The 18083-nt window shown below is 50.0% G+C and overlaps 2 protein-coding genes across 8 annotated transcripts in view; one reads left to right on the top strand and one right to left on the bottom strand.

Annotated features, from left to right (window-relative positions):
* Nucleotides 1-18083, top strand: part of LOC136101693 (uncharacterized) — a 94211-nt gene that overhangs the window by 72570 nt on the left and 3558 nt on the right. For 6 of the 7 annotated variants that reach the window (XM_071809060.1, XM_071809059.1, XM_065838018.2 and 3 more), the window contains 5 exons: nucleotides 299-393; nucleotides 2097-2162; nucleotides 3590-3689; nucleotides 4914-5066; nucleotides 5292-9916. In XM_071809060.1, coding sequence (XP_071665161.1) covers nucleotides 299-393; nucleotides 2097-2162; nucleotides 3590-3689; nucleotides 4914-5066; nucleotides 5292-6571 — 1694 coding nt within the window. In that variant the 3' untranslated portion in view covers nucleotides 6572-9916. Of the gene's footprint in view, nucleotides 1-298; nucleotides 394-2096; nucleotides 2163-3589; nucleotides 3690-4913; nucleotides 5067-5291; nucleotides 9917-18083 lie in introns of those variants that run through there. The other variant, XR_010651367.2, reaches the window with a different exon arrangement.
* HRAS (HRas proto-oncogene, GTPase) overlaps nucleotides 17425-18083 on the bottom strand; it is a 39263-nt gene continuing 38604 nt past the window's right edge. The window contains exon 6 of the mRNA XM_065838021.2: nucleotides 17425-17725. The gene's annotated coding sequence lies outside the window, so the exon portion shown is untranslated. The remainder of the gene's footprint in view (nucleotides 17726-18083) is intronic.

Genomic DNA, 18083 nt, shown 5'->3' with positions numbered 1-18083 from the left:
GCACCGAGTTGTATTCGGCGAGGTTTTGGCCAAGCCAAGTCTCAGGCCAGCAGGGGTGGGGAAGAGAACCTGTCTGCACTGCGGGTCTGGGGTGAGAAGAACCAGCTGGGGCTGCTGCTGAGAGTGCTGTCGCCCATATGGGTGGGGTGAAGGGTGGACTCTGGGAGGGATGGCAGGGGAGGTCCAGCCAACTTCAACAGGAAATGCAGGGGATGAGTTTCTAGAAAATCAGGCTGCCCCTGTGACTGCTCTAGAGCTTTTCCGATTATTTTTTATTTCTCTCATCTTTTCTTGTTAGGTTTTTTCATTCCTGGGTTCCCGAAGCTGCAGAGATTTCAAGCTCACCACGAGCAGATTTTAAGCAAACTGTTTCCCAAGCTGAAGAAGCACATGGTATCTCTTTGCTATCAGTCTCCCCATACTGATAATGCATTTTAATGCTAAAGCAATTAGTGTAATGTTCTGCCACACAGATGCACAACTGATCATATTTCTAATTGCATAGGACTGCTTCAGCTGCAAAGACACAAGCATTTATTAAATGGGGTGCCGAAATCTTGCTGAGGTGAATGGTTATCATTTGCTTGCTGATTATCGTAAGTGTAGGGCTGCTAAAACCTAAAAGCTTCCTTAGGAAAGCCAGGCAGGAAGGCTGTGAACCTGCAGCAAACAGAGCTGTTGCATACGGCAACAAGACTGAGCTGTGGTCTTATAGCACCTGCAAAGCCTGAAGGGTGATGCTGGGCTGTCTGTAGTTTTAATTCAGTAATGATTAGCCCCAAGTGCTTGCATTAACAGTTTTACTGGTTTTTAAAGACAGGCAGCATCTAAGATTTGCTGTGTGTTTTGTTGCTTGGCCATGTCCCGTTATTTTTCTCTCTAGCAGATGGTACAAGCCCATTTGGTGGCTGGAGGAGCATCTGCAGGACACATAAACTGCAGTCTAATGTCTAGGCGACTATTTTGCAGCACCTGCTCCTTTTTTTTTTTGTCCTCCCTTGCATTTGCTGTAGACAGTTGGTATTCAGTGGCCAGACTCCTGAACGTTTCTTATGCTCCCAAGGGGTTCAGTGGCCTGGCTCCAGGAAAAGCTGTTTATATTGTCATAATCTGCAACAGCTCTTGCTTTGTGTTGCAAACAAGACAGCCCTGGTCCTATAAGTGAAACAGAACCAGGACGGTTTTCACTTGATTATAGCCATGGGGGTAGGGAAACATGGACAGGGAGGATGGGAGTAACTCTGAAAGCTGCTTGTACCTCCTGGCTCCCAAAGGCTCCCCAGGCTTGCAGGTGCCAAGCACCAGCCGAAAGCAAAGACCGGAGCTGGCCGTCTCAATCCCATGGGCTTCTTTCTCTTCCCATCAATACCATGGGCTTCCTTCTCTTCTCATCTACACTGCTTTGCTGGCTTTGCAGAAGTGGTCATGTCGACTTCGTGCATGTGCAGGGTGCTATGCATCCCAGCACCAGCCATGCCACACCATCAGCTATGCTAGAAAAAACAAAGCTGTATGTGAGTGCCATGTTGGGTGCCAGACAACGATGGAAAACTGATAGATGAGGGTGATGTTGGTGAGGGTTTTAAGAGTTTTGCTTAGCCTGTCAGGCCATCCTGTTCCTGCAGCAGCCATAACAGGCAAATGAGGTAGTGCTATCAAAGCTGGCTTGGCTGTGCAGGTCTGGATTTACCCGTGGGCTACATGGTCTTAATAATTTTTGTGATGCTTGGAGAGGCTCACATGGGAATTGCTATGGAAACAAAAATGGTAGTCTGTAAGGAGCGCATGTTTTAAGTTCCTGGAGTAGATATTAGTCCAGAAAAGCTTATCCTAGAAATTTCTCTCCAAAGTTGTGGCTGAAGTCTGGCCACATTGAGGATCAGGTTCTATGAATATTTTGGGCAAAGGGCCAAAGCAGGGCTTCAACATTGGTATTTAAAGCAGGGGGTTTGTTAGGAGACAAACCACAGCCAGATCCTGCACCCACATCCCAGCATTAATCAACCAGCCAATCTCCCCAAAAGCCTTATAAGTTGCTTGAACCTCCAGCAGCCAGCCTGGTGAAACACCTGTCTCTCCTTGCTGTCTCCTCATAGGATAAGGAGCAGATGACTACGGGGATTTATACGACCAAGTGGTTCCTGCAGTGTTTCATTGACCGGGTGAGGATGCTCTGTGAGTTGTTTGCTGCTCTGCTGCTTGCATGGACAGTTAATCTGCCCATTTCTTGAAAAAAGTATAATAATTTGAAGAAGGTGTTAATATTTTATAAGGTGGGATATTATGCACACTGTCATAAGGGAAAAATTAATAAGGGAGAAGCTAAAAATAACTGCATGTCACTGATGACAAGCAAATTCCTGCTGCCTCATCACAAGCGATCACTGGGAGATGGCTCAGCAGCAGCAGTATAAGCTTCAAAGTCAGGAGAGATCTTTCTGTTTTCCACTGGCACTGCTGCAAAGGCAATTAACCTCACTTTGGCTCTGGAAACAACATAGGGAGGAGAAGAAGAGCTGGAGGCACAAACCTGAACAAACAGCACTGCAGAACCTGCAGGTAAAGGAGCAGGCTAGGCACTGGAGACACATGAAAGTGTGAGAAAATTACCCTGATTTGTCCAGAGCTAATTTGCCAGTTCTGAGCCAACACTGCTTTGTTTTTAGGGGCAGAGCTGTGCTTGTACACAACACAAGATCTGGACTTGGTAATATGTAGGACATCTGTGTGTCCCCCGTCTCAATGTTGTGCTGTCCTCTCTCCTATAAAACAGTGAATTGCCTCTCCACCTTGAGAGGGAACTTGCTACTTTGCAGTCTGTCACTAAAAACTGCATAAAATGCAAAATCCTTTTAGCTGCAGTAATGTGGTAAAAGACCTGCAACAGCCAGTTGTGCCAAACTCTGGAGAGTAAGCTCAGCATCCCATATTTGAACTTAAATGTCACAGTAGAACTAGTATTAATTTCTGTGTTGGTGAGATGCCTTAAGTCTTTGCTGGGAAATGATGGGCTACTCCATCATTTTGAATATCAGTTCGCTCCTGTTTGTCAGATTGGGTCTGAGTGCAAATGAAAACCTCTTGCAGAGGTTTTTCTAGCAGACAGAAATAAGACTGTGTATAAGGAAGACCCCTTCTCTAGACAGAAAATAAGTTATTTTTTTACTGCTTAGTGAACACTGTTAGGCCTTCAGACCTATCCCATAAACAGCCCTTCATCTGATTGGGTAATTTAGATGGATACAGGAGGGGTCTTATGCATTCACAAGGCTGAAAGATTATGATACTCTATCTAGGGAATGCAGAGTCCATGTGCTAGGATGTCTGTGTGGAAAGTTTCTCCTTTTTCTGCATTTGCTTTTAAGTACTTTCGTGGCCACCCAAGGTTGTTAGCTTTAAGGCAAAACCATGCACAATAAAATAGTTTTTTGTGTTACGGACAAATCCTAGAAATCCAATACCTTACCCTGTTTTGTGTTTTGGTGCAAGGGGATGTAGTGATGCTACTAACCACTGTATCATCATCCTATCAATCAATGCTAATGAGTGTGGTGCTAACAACCTGGGTTTTTTTATGTATTTGAAACAGACCCCCTTCACTCTCACCTTGCGGCTGTGGGATATCTACATCCTGGAAGGAGAGCGGGTGCTGACAGCCATGGCTTACACCATCCTCAAACTGCACAAAAGTAAGGTCCCAGCAGAGTGCTTCTTGTCTAGAAGAGGTGGCACTGTCCTGGGCCACCCTTATGCTGCTGACCTGGAAAGCCTTGCTGGCCACTGCCAGCCTGCTCAGTGCCCTGTGCTGGCCCAAAAAGCACAGTCCCATGCTGATGCTTGAGGGAGGAAATGAGTTGCCACAGGGGGTGAAATCCTGCTCTTGGTGCACAGCAAATCCCACCTGAAGTGCTTCCAGCTGCCTCTTTCTGCATGCTGCACCCCACGTCTTTTATCAGTGCACTGTTAGAAACAATACAGACAGCAACCCATCTGTCTGGAAAGCACTATGTGGAAGTTCAACTGAAAAAGCTGTAGAGGGAGAAATAAATCCATTAATATACTTCTAAAATGACTAAAACCTGGTTTTCTTACATAACATTAAGGCAGTGATGTTTCTACCTCAAGATCTTTGGGACTTTGAACCCCTCTGCTCCCATAAGCTAGCAGTCTTGCTTTGTTGCCCTGTTAGGTCTTTAATCTGAGACAGGAGTGGTGCTGATGTTGCGTGCTGGGACCCTTTGGGGCAATGGGGTTTATCAGATTGCATGTGTTAAATTCTGCAAACAGCCATCCTGCCCTTCCTTCAGTTGAATGAAGAACAGTCTATCCAGAAATACATCTTCAAGTGTCTTGTTTGTTTGCAAAGACTGGGAAACTGGCAGACAGGCAGAAGTTTCAGCCTGGCTGTGAGATCATCTCTCCTTCCTGAGAAATGTGTGGTGCAGATTGGCATCCCTGTCTGCATCCCTGGCATGGATCAGCATCTTTGCCTGCATCCCTGCCTGCTGGCTGGTGCTGGTTGGCATCCCTGGTTGGCAGTGAGGGCTGCCAGCAGTGGCTGTTCAGTCTGATGCTTGGGGTCTATCTCATGGACCTTTTCGTCTTCCTTGAGGTATTGATGAAAAATTCCAGAAATAGCCCAAAACATTCATCCTGGTCAGCACAGGTCCCAGCCGCACCATTGTCCTGCCACTGCTGAGCTACTGCCCAGAGGTGCCACAGATACGTAAATGTATCAGTAACCCTAAGTAACAGCAGGAAGGTGGGAGAGGAGAAAAAATGTTCAGGCTGTCCCACCCCAGAGTGACAACAGCAGCAGAATCCCAGATAAAACCAAAGCAATGCAACCCACGCTCATGCTAGCCTGCAATTTGGCTGTGCCGCTGTCGTTACTCCTTTCTGTCATCCCCCAGAGCGCTTGCTGAAGATGGCATTGGAAGATTTACGGGAATTTCTGCAGGAGAAAATTGCCGCTTCCCTGCAGTATGAAGATGATGCAGTCATTGAGCAACTGCAGATGTCAATGACTGAACTGCGCAAGATGAAATTTGACCTTCCTCCACCAGGTGGGTAGAGGGGAAGGCAGGCAGCCCAGTAGGGATAGCCAGGGGTACTCATGTACCCTGGGGACCATAGTATCCCTCTGGTGTGTCTGGGAGCTGGAGCAGCCCAGAAGGGCTGGCACCTGCTGGGTGCAGCATCTGTCTTCCCTGCAGTTTGGGCATGCTGGGTGCAAACATGAACTGATGCACAGTGTGTGTTTTATTTTGTTTTCTCTGCTACAAATGCAGCAAAGCCTGAGGAGTTCCCACGGAAACCCCTGGGCCTGGAGCTCTCCCTCAACCCAGTAGCTGTGAAGGGCAACATAGCAGCCACTGGCCAGAATGGCCGGGTGGGTGAGCACGCCCCAGACAGGGAGCCCCATCCCCACAGAGATCCCAGGGTGCTGGAAGGAATGGCAGAGGTGAGGACTCCTACCCTCCAGGGCACTGAAGCAGCTGAAGCAATGGACACCCACCTTCATCCACCGGGAGAGGAGGGTCGGATGGAGCCCACCAGGGACAGGCAGCTGCCATCTCTTCTGAAGGCAAGTGAGATGGAGGCCAATCATCACCTCATGACCACAGCCCTGCATCCAGACCAGCCTTTTCTCGCTACCAGCTGCGTCATCGTGGACCACAAGTCAGTCTCCACTGCTGCCCCAGGCAAGCACGACCCCTCAGACTTCTATCCCCAAAAGACACTGAGTCTTCCTGATTCGAGCACTGCTGAGCTTTCTGCTACAGAACATGAGATATGGCAGCCAAATCCTACTGCCCTGCTGGCGGGAGAACAAGAATCTTCCCTTTGCAAAAACAAAGTGCTCAATGCACTCCCTTATCCTCAGCCGGGCAGCTCACAGCTCTTCTCCAGCGTGTCGCAGCACGACAGCTCCCCCAAGAGTGAGCGTGGGGAGGAGACAGCCAGGAAGCGCTGCAGAGCAACGCTGCCTGACAAAACGGACTTGAAGTGCTTGGCATCTAAAGCTGCATGCATGGGGGAGCTCACCAGACTGCAGCAAAATGAGCCAGGGAGCACCAGCGGCAAAGCACACTGGCCAGAGGGCTTGGGTGTGCTGCCCACGCATGGGCTGGCAGGTGGTAGTGTGCCTGTCTTATCTGGCAGTGAGTCAGAGCCAGTGGGGCTGGGCAAGGAGTGCCCTTTCCAGTGGGTGCCATCCTCTGTGGTGGAGGGGAACAGCCCCTATACCATTATCAAAACCACCACTCCCCTCCACCTGGCCCACACGACAGAGCAGGACTTCTCAAACAGAAAGCAGGTGGCATTGCCTCTGCCAGAGACAGGATATCCCCTACCTGCCACCTCCGTGCCAACGCCTCTTGCACTGGGCCTGAAGGAGGTAGATGCCCAAAAACACCTCCAGAAGCCCTTAAATACAGTGAAAGCCCCATGCCCTCCCCTGAGCCCCAAACCAAAATTACTGCCACAGGTTGCCAAATCGCTCTCGGAAAACAGTTTTCTTTCAGACTCTCCTCCCCTTGCAAAGCTGCCCAAATCAGTGACATTTTAGTGAGGATGGAGGGAAGCAAGGCAGAAGAATCAGGTGCTGGAGCACCACTCTCACCCTGTTTTCGGGACTCCTCCTTCAGCAGAGCTGTGTTGAGGTGACAGCACAGCAACCTTTGCCTGTTGAGCTGTGCTTTGGTACGAGCCCCATGCAAGGAGATGGAGCGGTGGCTGCCAGTGCCAGGAGGCACCAGCAAATTAAGTTTGCATCTTTCCTATGGACAAATTGGAAAGTGTTTTCATTTTTTTTTTGTTCCTCACAGCTCCCCAAGCCTCATCACATGTTGCGAGAGAGGCAGAACTGGTAATGTGTTGCATGTTTTCTTCTGCTCTTGCCTGACGTGAGTGCCTGTGGCCATGGAAGCAGGCGCAAGGCGTAGGAGTCAGAAATGCCTTCTTTAAAATGCCCAACCAGTGCAGCCAGCAGTGTCACTTTCAAAGGCCTTTGCAGCAGTAGATCTTATCTCTTTTCCCAGATCTGTGGTCATAGGCAGCAGCATTTGCAGGCAGGGCCGTGGTGTCCTGGCAGGGCGCAGGCAACCTGCTGCCTCTATGCAATGCCACAGAGCAGTCCCTGGCTGCACCCAGCTCCTGCTGCCGTGGTGGGTGGTGTCCCAGAAGGGAGGTTTAACAGCTGTGAGTCCCAGGGGAAGGAGGGGTGTCTCCCTGGTGGAGGAGCATCAGCAGAGAGGTTCTTTCCCAAAGTTCTCAAGGTGACAAAGACAACGATGAAGGTTGAGCCTGGTCTCTTGGGCTGAGTAGCCTTTCTCCTGACCTTTCCCTCACAAGTCCAGGGCAGTAAGGGGGCTTGATGCCTTTCTCTTGGCTGACCAGGAAAAGGGGCTGCTGCCTTGGGAAGCCTCCTGCCTTCAGCAGCAAGCTGCTGGAGGTGTGATTGTGTCTCATCAGGGTGCCCACACTGAAACCCCCTTTTACTTTGAGCAAGTTGAGTGGAAATGGCATAGGAGTTTGGGGGGGGCGCACATTGCCCAGAATCTGATCTCAGCCCTTCTGGTTTAGCCCGCACAGAAATCAACAACCAAGAAAGGAAACCTGGGCACAGGGGTTTGGAAGACAATGCTGTAGAGCATCAAGTTGCCACAGCCCACTGCTGAGGAGGTAACTTGATGTGTTCCCACATGCCCACTTGCTGTTCATGCACCAAGTCCTGCTGGCCTGTTCAGCTTCTCCACATCCCAGGGTGTTGCTGCTGCACAGCCCAAACCATTGGCCAGAGGTGTGCAGGGACCCAGGGACAGCTCACCCACTGAAGGAGCTGGCCCAAACTTCTGTTCCCAGTATCTGCGTCAACCCTACAGGTGAAGGGACTTCATCAGGAAGAAAGATCAATGGAAGCAGCAGGAAATAAACTTGTTCAGATGTACTGTGTTTGACTGCTGGCTAAAAGGGGTGGCTGCAGATGCCAGATTAGGTGGGACTGCAGGTGGGATTCCCATGCCTTCAGTGGAGACCCTGGGAAAAACTGCTTTAAGTTCTAAGATTGTTTGAAAACTGTTTTTTTTTCTCTCATAAGCTGCTTTGGTCCAAAGCCTACCTGGAAGCTCAACAAACAACTTCCACTAAATTACTTTATGGGATTTATCAGTTTTGGTCGGTTTTGTTGTGTTGGGTTTTTTTTTACTGTTGTTGTTGTTTTTTCCTTGTGTGCATGTGAGCAAGGAGAGCACTGAAGGCAGCACCCCATCTTTATTTGGATGTAGCCAGCCAGACCACAGCACCCTTAGCTTCTGTTACAACCCCTTCTCTGTCGGAGACCCCATCTTCTGCTGAGTCCCCAGCCTTGCCCATCCTCTCTCCCTCTCCAAAGCAGGGGTAACCCTATTAGCTACCTCGCAGGGGTGCTGTGAGGACTCAAGAGTTGTTCTTTGAGGAGAAGTGCTGTATGAATGTTCAGTATTTGTGTTTTGAGACACTGCGAGTCCTTTCGAGGGCAGCAGTGCTTGAGTTTGCTTTAGTTTAGAGTATGGTTTGGGATTTTGTTTGTTTGTTTGGTTTTTTGTTTTCAGTAACCATGCAGTAGTTAAACCTACTTGTGTGCTAAAATACTTGGGCAGTATTTCAGGATGTGTATTGATTACCTTTCACTAGCAGCCCACTGGCCTCTTGGAGCTCGTTGGGAAGCAACAAGCAGCAGTAACTTGTGGGTCTGTCCTCTCCATGAAGGACAAATAAAACTCCTAATGTGTCTGCGCATTTGGCTCACACGTGCAAGAGCTGAGACATCTTTTTTCCCCCCTCATTTAAGGCACACAGCCTTTGCACATCATGTTGCCTGTGCAACCAGGCTCTTCACCCAGCATGTTTCTGGGATGTTTTGCAGTATTCACATTTTAAAAGGTGGTTTGCTCTCATTTTGGAGAGCAATCAAACACACAGTACTTGTTGCATGGTGTTCAACAAGAATCTGGGCGGCGGGGGGGGTGGGTCCTGCCCTCCAAGCCCTTATGGGCAAGAGCAGCAAGGTCGCCGGTCACCTCCAAGCCTGAGGGAAGCCACCAGCTGGTTTCAATGACCTGTGGACCAGGGGGACACAGGGTCCCCATTCCCATCAGTGTGCTTCTTGCTGGGAATGTCTCCGAGCTCCTCACTGTCTCACCTAAGAAGCTCTTCTCCAACCTGCAGCCTGTGAAAGCAGGCAGGTTTGCAAAGAGCTCCTGACTGTCTAGGAGCCAGGGATATGCATCGCTTTCCTCAGAGGCATGCTGTCACTTCAGCATATCAAAGCATAATCTACTAGGAGATGACCAATCCTCTCTCCTTCTCTGCGTCTTGCTGCAGATGAAGGTGTGGCCATGGCAGGTCTGTGGCAGCAGGGGTGGGCAGGACATGGTCCAGGCTCAGCTCTTTTGCAGGCGATAGGAAGGGAAGAAGGGTGAGGGTGGCCCAAGCCACTTCCACCCCTGCCCGAGCCTCCTCTCACGGCCCTTAGCAGAAGTTATTCTTACCGCAAGCAAATTCAGGAAAGTAGTTTTCCCCCATTCCTTGCCCTCGCAGCCCTAGAACAGCTCCCACCTCGCTGTCCTCAATGTAGTTTTAAAGACCAATGTTGTGGGTTGTTGTTGTTTGGGTTTTTTTTAATTTGTAATTCAGCACTTTGAGTGGCCATGGTGCCAGCAGGCAGTGGGAGCCATGGGGACTGGCTCCAGTGTGGGACAGTGATTGAGGTCAAGGGCTCAGAGGTGCACTTTGAGAGTGTGGCTACTATCTGCTTTTCTTTTTAATTGCTATTGTTGTTTACAGCGTGGAACGCTTCCTCCATGACTTTTTAATGTATTATAATTATTACTTTTAAAAAAACAAAACCAAAACAAAAAACCCCACCAAAACATTTTCTATGTCTGTGATTTTTCTTTCTTGTTCTTGTTTTTCTTTGTAAGGAGGTTTTAAGGGCAAGAAGATGTCAATCATTCCTTTTTACAGTGATCCAAATAGACTGTCCAGAGTGTTTGGTGATGTATTTTACATGGTTTTAATGGTAACGTTTAAAGAAGTTCAGGGTAAAATGAGACTCCACGAGGTTTCTTACGGTGACAGATGTTGCAGTTGCCTTCTGCTGGCTTTTAGCTTGGTTCACAGGGTGTGCATCAGCTGCATCTCTGCCTTCCTCCAGGCATCCTCAGCAGCAGTGGAAACAAAATTACTCCTACATACTTCTGTCCTCTCCTGGCTCACTGAGCAAAGGGCAGCATCCTGCCCCAAGCTGGTGGCCAGCAGCCTCACTGCAGCTTTGTCCTTTGGCCAAGATTTTGGGTTTGGAGTTTGTTTTCCTGCCTTTGGGCAGCACGAGAACAGCTGGATGGGACAGGGAGCAGGTGGACACAGTTCTGTGCATGGTGGGTTGGGTGGGTGCAACTCACTGTGGCACTACACGAGTCAGGAATGAGTCATGCTTACACCAGTCACTGAGAGTGCAAGGTGGTGCCACTCACAGCTGAAGATGGTGTACACACTCCAGATTTTGTGGCCAGTGCTTCCGGTACATAGATGACCACGGTACTCTTGGCTTTGGGGTTTTAAATTTGGGCAGTATTCTGGTTTCCTCTAGAGAAAGCTGCCATTTTGGTATAGTGGTTACAGTAAATGCAGGGTCATCTGTCTCTACCAGAGCAGAACAGAGAGCACAAAGACTGACAGCAAAATCGAGGGGCCAGGTTTAGCTAAACACCATCTTAGCATTTAAGGCCAGTGCGGAAAATGTGGCATCCTTGTGCATCACCTGATGTGTGCTGTAGGCTCCACTGCATCCCCTGACAGCATCCTTCTGGCTAATGCAGGAGCCACAGCAGTACCCAGCCTTGAATGGGTGGTGAGCAGGGGTCCTAGGTAGGGTTTTGGCGCTTGGCTCATGGAGGACATGCCAAGCACCCACCCAGAGAGTCCTTCTCAAGGGGAGGCCACCCCTGGGACTTGCCCACCAGGTAAGCCGAGGACTTCCATCCATTACCAGAGAAGTAAAAGACCTCAGGATGGGTCCCAGGGCAGATACAAGCAATGTCTGCTGCCCAGCCTAGTCCTGTCTGGTATCAAGCTGGTGCCAGGAGCAGCAGGTCACCAGCAATGCTCTCCTTCTGCAGAAATGTTCCAGCACAGGTGGTGCAGGTGCTGGTGTCCCCAGAGGGGAGAGGAGTAGAGATGGCCCTTGCACCAGTCAAGTAGCACCCTTACCCCCTCCTATGCCACCTGGGCCTGGGTGCTGCTCCCAGAGGACCAAGAGGACCACTGTGTAGTCCCAAACCTATGTTTACCAATACCCGTTTGCTGTACAGCACTGGGACCGCTAGCAAATGAACTTTGTGGAAGGTATTGAGGCTGCTACTTGTTAGCAAGGTCCTCCTGCTGCTTCTCCCTCCACACTTGGCATTTGCCAATGTTCTCCTTAAATCCCTCCTTTCCCTGGTGCAGCCATTGCTCTCATCATGGCTTTCTGACTACTCTTAGCATCAGCTCTCTGGCTCCCACAGCTCATCCCTGCCCAGAAAGCACTCCAACACCAATGCACAAGCCCCACAAGCTGCACTCAGCACTGGTGCCCTGGCAGGCCCCTCCTTCCTGTCCTTCCTGGCTCCTGTCCTTCCTGGCTCAGCCAGACCAGCAGCACCAAAAGCTGGGAAAAGCAGGCTGCCATGTCTCATGCTGTCATTCACTGGCTCTCTGCTGAGCCACAGCTGCACTCTTCATCTTCCCTGCCCACCCACAACCACTAAGAGCTCATCAACCCTGCTGCATGCCTCTGCAATACATCAGCAGCTTGGCACTGAATAATTGATGTTAAGTGGAGCCTGGAGCAGAGCCAAGCAGAAGGAGAGAGAGAGGCTTTGGGCTGGTTTTGTCTCTGGTCCCAGGTTGCAGCACAAGGAAAGAGAGATGGGTGTGCTGTGTCTGGGAGCTTTGCACCCCAGCCTGTTTGGCAAAGGCAAAGCAGAAGGTTGGCTGGGCCTGGGAGTCTTCCCCTTCTTCAGCCTGTTGTGCTGCTGTTCACATGCTGCTGTGCTAGTTTTGTGCTGCTCATGGGCTCCTCACATGCTGCAAAGGGGCTATGACAGCAGTGGTGGGAGTTGGGGAGCAGAGCAAGAGCACGGAGAGCACAGGGAATCCAGCCCCTGCCCCCCAGCAGCCTTGGCTGGTGCTGGTACCTTGGCTCTGCTAAACCACAGACCCTGTACTCAACCCACAGAGAAAGCAAAGCTCACCTGCCCTGGGGGAAAGAAGCTGCGCATGGGGCCAGCCCCATCTGCCTGTTCCAGTTCCCACCAGTTGCTGGTGGCCGGGATGTTTGCTGTCACACCATCCTCTTAGCAATGCCACCCCCTTCCTACAGCATATCATGGAGTTTATACTAGTGCACAGAGATAATAAAAGCCTGGAAGCTGAAAGACACAGGTCTGACTCCTTCCCAAACCATCTACCAAATCCTACAACCTCAGCAGCTGAGGAAGCCTGCAGGGCATATACCAGCATCCTCCTGGCAGCAGGGCAATCATGCTCACCTAACAGGACGTGGGCACCATGACAGAGCAGGACATACGGAAATCAGAGTTGAAACAACTTGGCCAACGTCCCACTAGAAGACACAGCAGCTGGTTCCACCCTACAAGCATCCCTACTCACTAGCAGCAGTTATAAAAGAGCCCAAGATGGAGATGGCTTTGAAGGCACACACAAAGGCATGAGTCCAAGGGACTGGCATCCCTAAAGCCTGGCATACTTAGTCCAGTTCTTCTACACAGTAAAAACGGGCTTATCCTAAGACACAGCAGAAAGTCCTTGCTCTAAAACTGGTGTGAGGTACCTGTGGATAGATGGGATGCGATACCACAAGCCCCTGCTTCTAATGAACCCATTAAGAGCCTGAGCCAATCTGGTGCCCTGGAGGCCACTCAAGCCCAGCCCAATGCCAGAGCCCTGCTCCTTGGGTAGCTAAGCCTGCAGCTTGCTTACACAGGCAGGTGGTTGCTTGGGGAAGCTGTTTCTTGGGTGGCTTTGCTTACCTTTATGGCTCCTGGTGAAGCCAAGGAGAAGTGATACAGCAGTACTGCTTGGGCTAGAAAGGTCTGCAGGAGTGGGCTGGCCTTTAGCCCAGAAGAGAAACCTGGTCTGCTCCTCCTTACCCAACCACACTGCAAGTGAGGAGGATGAGGCCAGCATTTATCCAGGGCTGCTCTGTAAAACTCAGCCTTTCATTCAGCTACCCTTGCCTTGCCTCTCACGTCTCTCTCCAGCAATGAGTCATTGCTGCCAGCTCCTGCAAACTTAACTCAGATGTTTGCCTAAGCCTTCAGCAAGCACCATGTGCTCATCTGTTTTAGAGGCATCATCTCTGCTAGCTTAGGAGAATGCTTCTGTGAAAGCCCTCCCAGACCAAAGGCATGAGAACTGTTCCAGCACCTAATCAGCATCTTAAGGACTTGTAAGCAATCTTGTCAGTTGACTCAGCTGTGATGTCTCTGGAGCCCCCCAACCCCTGTAACAGGGTGTGGGGCACTTGAAAGATGTGGGAGAGAAAAGCTTATGCATCAGTTCCAAAGACCTGACCAGACCAAACCTCCTCAGCTATTCTGTCATTTAAGTACAGGTTGAAAGCTGGTACTCCTCCATCTCGGGAGATGCAGCCTCAACAGATAATCAGTATGATGTTGGCTGATGCCTCCTCAGTGGTGGTGTTCACACTTGCCTGAGACCCACAGCACAGTCCAGCCTTGCCATGACCAGCTGAAGAGACCATGGCAGCCAAACATGAGCTGATGTGCCCAAATATAGAAAAAAGCTTACCTCCATGGACTTCTGTAGCTTCCAGCTATGCAGCTGGAGCAGTTCTTCAGAATAATTGCACGTTCTGCTTAGGCAAGCTCATGCCACAGAAGCAGGACTGAGATGGGCAACAAACTCTTTGGCATACGGAAAACGATTGTGCACTGTCTGAAAAACACATCTTCCAGTTCAGGTACTTCTAGAACAAATGCACCTTAACTAACTATCAGGAAAATCAACTAAATCTACTCCAAACCCAGCTATTCCTGCTCCAGACCTACATTCACTCTAATGGAACTGTAACCCTGATACCACTTTCAGACTCTAGAAGTTCAGCTAGCACGCAGGGAACACATGATGAAGTTGTAGTGACATCCTGCCTGTCATGACAAGCAGTTTGCTATCCTGTACCCAAATTACCAGCACCAAGTCAGCAAGTGAAAATGCCAAGTCTAAAGTAACAGATCCACCTGAGAGAAGTGATACAATCTCTTTTTTGCTAACCCAGAAGATCAGATCAGAGCTGATACTCTGTGCATGGAAGTTATGTCGTAATTCTCCTGAAGCCAACCTCCTAGAAAAAAAGATGCAGTACTACATTAATACACAATTTATACACCATTTCAAGCTGTGGTGTCAAGCTTTCAGCACCTCCTTTTGTTCCCAACCTACCTCCAACTTTCAGCATGGACTTGAACATTAACTTGAGGTGGGGGTTCCTTGTGATCGTCTTATTGGAGTAAAAAGCTAACCAGTGGTGCTTCCAGCTCATGAGATGGCTATGTTACTGACCAGCACTGTTTGATAAAGGGTCCTAGCTGCCTCACTTCTGCTGGGTGCAATCCACAAAAGGAATGAAATTGGTCTGCAACCTGCCAGCCTCGGGTCACCACCTATCAGCCACATCTCCTAACATGCTAGTAATCTCCGGTTCCAGCTCCTACCCACCTAACCAAATTTCTTAAGTGCTGTCCTGTTGTAGCACTGTCCTACCACCTGCACCCACCACTGTACCCTGGCTCCTGAAGAACTTTTAGGTCCATTTACAGAACCCTAATGGCTCCTAGCACATCTATGTCTGCCTTAGCCATACATAAAATAGGACTATAACCAGCCACCCCAGAAAAGAGACTGTCAATATCTGGAACCGCTTAAAGTGTACAATAGATCAAAGCTGTGAAGTTTCAACTAGACACTTCCACCAGGAAGAAAAGCCTGTCTGGGGCCTGATGCTGTGCTGCTAAACACAGATACTGACTGCTGAACCACTGATGAAACAGCTCATCTTCAGCACCCTTCTGTGCAACAGCCATGACAAGTGGCCCAAGGAAGCAACACCATTTTGCACCTAGAAGACATTTGAACAAGATAAAATAACACATGATTCGACCAGACCCAGATCTTTCATGAACAGGCTGGAAAACCTCGCCCTGAGGGGTGCAGAAACCTCTCTGAAAGGGACTTGCTGGTACTTTGGCTTCCTGCTCCTGACCAAAGTGCTGAAGTGTATTCTGGCCAGTGCTGCTCTAGCACACCCTCACCAAGATCTGCCAGGCTCTTGGAACTGCAGCCGGTGCCTGTGAAGACCCCTCGCCCCTGGTGCTCCCCAGAGCTCCTCACCTTGCTTGACCACGGCTCCTGGGTCTTCTGGCTCCCAACCAGAAATGAGAAGATACACTCAGTGGTTAGAGCCATCCAGAGACCAGTCCTTGAGCCCCAAACACAATGTTACTTCTCAACTGAAGACTTCTAACAGATACAGCTATTCCATCCTTCACCAAGGGCCTAGTGAAGGATGGGATAAGCTCTATTACAGAAGAAGAGAACCAGGTTTCTAAGTGCAAAAACACCACCAAGCAAAGGCCCCCATCAACAGGCTAACTCTTAAGGCTTTTAGTCATCTTCTAGAAGGACAAAGTAGTCCTGTCCTCTGCCCTGCCTGCTGTTGCACACAAGCAGCCAACTTAGGAACAAAACCCATGCTTCCAGGCTTCACAGTTGAAATAACATAGTCTGGGAGGTTTAGTGGAAGTCCAGCCCCACCATGTAACACCAGACTCGGCATCTTCAGCACTCCTCCAGCATGTAGGCAGGCTCTGCTGCAAACAGCACACCCAGCTAAAGGCTGGGCAGCTCTTCCTTCAGATAGCTTCTCCCACTCAAGCTGGGATCAGCCCTTCTCCGGCAGGAACTGAGTGCCAGGCAGCTGCAGTCACGGTGGGGTCTGTGCCTCACAGCAGGTTGGAGCAGGCACATACAAAAAGCAAGCCGTTAGCACAAGTCCTCTCTTGCCCAGGCCGAAAACAAAGGCAGCAACTCCAAGCAGTAATTCTGCTGCTGCCTGGCATCATGGAGGATGAGGGATGGGACAGGAGGCTGCCCACATGGATGCTGGGAACCCCTTGGTGGGCTGTGGCTTTGTGCCAGTGATGACCAGAGTTTCTGTACTGGTTTTGCCATCTGAGGCAGGTGACTCACATGCTGCCCTTGCTGCTCCCAACCCCTGCCAGCCTTGGCTGCTGAACCTGGCTCCTCTTCAGGCCTGTGCTAGTCCATGCAGAACAGCTCCCTGCTGTTCTCAGCTGGATCACCTTCCCCCTTTGATGCTCTTAATTCTGGATGCCAGCTACAACAGCTGTGCAATATCCTGGGAGAGAGGGAAAGGCAGTGAGCACCGAGCCACTCCGCTGCAGTGAGCACAATGCCTCATCTTGGCTGTGGGCAAATAAAAGGCACATGGGAGAAGCAGGTCAGACCCCGGGCAAAAATCTCAAAGGACCAGGGCTGAGCAAAGATGGGCTTCCCAACAGATTAGCCCTTATTCAAAACAGTCTTACCCACTCTAAACCCAAGAACTGAAAGTCCGAATCCTTTAGTCTTAGTTGTTGAGCAGCCAGACAGCTGTCTGCAGTGCAGGAGAGCCCTTCTACTATGTGCTCACCAGTAATTAAGCTGTACACAGGGCAGACAAGGATTTCCATACCATTATACACTTCTAACAGGCTTGAACAGTCCAAGGTATATATGCTGTGCAGGTGTTAGCATTAGCTAGGTGCTAGAGGGGTGCATAAAGGCCTAATTCTATGTCTGGAGCACATAAACATTTGGGAGGTGCTATGCCAGAAACAGCTGCCTGGAAAAAAAAAAAAAATCAAGGAAGCAACAAACTGGCACCAGCTGAGGTGAACTCAGCTCTCAGATTTCCTCAGTCCTTCTTGTCTTCCAGGCATCACATCTGAGGCCATAAGAAAATCCTACATGGATGAGGTTGAAGGCAAAGCACCCAGGAGAACACTGAGAATAGGCCTGAACTGGTTGCACTTTTCCACCCCACCAGAACTTGGGGCCAGCAAAGAGTTTCAGGTGGGTGGGGGAGGGGACACAGGGACACGATGACAACTTACCAGAGGCAAAGACAGCTCTTTCCCTGAAGGATACCCCACCCTGATCGTCTTCATAGGCTACAGCATGACCTTGGTCCCTGGAGAGCACATCTCAGCACCCTTCCCTCCCAACCATCCCACCAGTGATGCTCCTGGAGCACCAGCAGCAGCACCCTCTGGAAGGAGGACACAGCCATAAAGACAGTTTGTTGAGACCATCAAATAATAATTTACTGTGATTCAATCTGTGGCTTTGTACAGTTGCTGGGGTGGAAGGAGGCCAAAGAAGGAGGGGACAGACAAAGAAAAAAAGACAAAAAAGTCGTTTGCCACAGGCTTGGGTGAAGTGCGAGATAGTCCTTGGAGGTGCTCATGCTCCCCCGTCCTCCTCTTCCTCTCCACCTCCCGCTTTACTCCTCCTCTGAATCTGTTTGCTTCTTCCTTTGCTTCACCTCTTTCCTTGTGCTCTGCACAGTGGAAACCACTCCAAGACACAGTCCAGTCAGCTGAAACCAGAACAGGACACTCATTAGCACCCATTTGCCATCAGAACCAGCAGGGGCTGTTTCCATTACCCACCCCTCACGTTTTGGGATGACCTTGCTAGTGCCCACAGAGAGAAAATAAAGGGCTATACAGGTCTTGGAGGTCTGCACGTAGCTCAACAAAGCACCTGCATGTGTGCTGAAAGGAATAAGCAAACCATCTGTGGAGCGATGGGTGAGCCTCTGCCCAGACCTTGTTGTGAGAAGGGGCACTGTTTGGTCCATCCTCCAGGGATGATGGGAACCACACAGTGAGTCCAGGGTAAATGCAGCCAATCTCCCTGGCTCACTGACCACACATCTGCCATTTTCCCCAAAA

Source organism: Patagioenas fasciata, chromosome 5 (assembly GCF_037038585.1).
Source record: "Patagioenas fasciata isolate bPatFas1 chromosome 5, bPatFas1.hap1, whole genome shotgun sequence".
Taxonomy (NCBI): domain Eukaryota; kingdom Metazoa; phylum Chordata; class Aves; order Columbiformes; family Columbidae; genus Patagioenas; species Patagioenas fasciata.
This window is presented reverse-complemented; position numbering and strand designations above follow the sequence as displayed.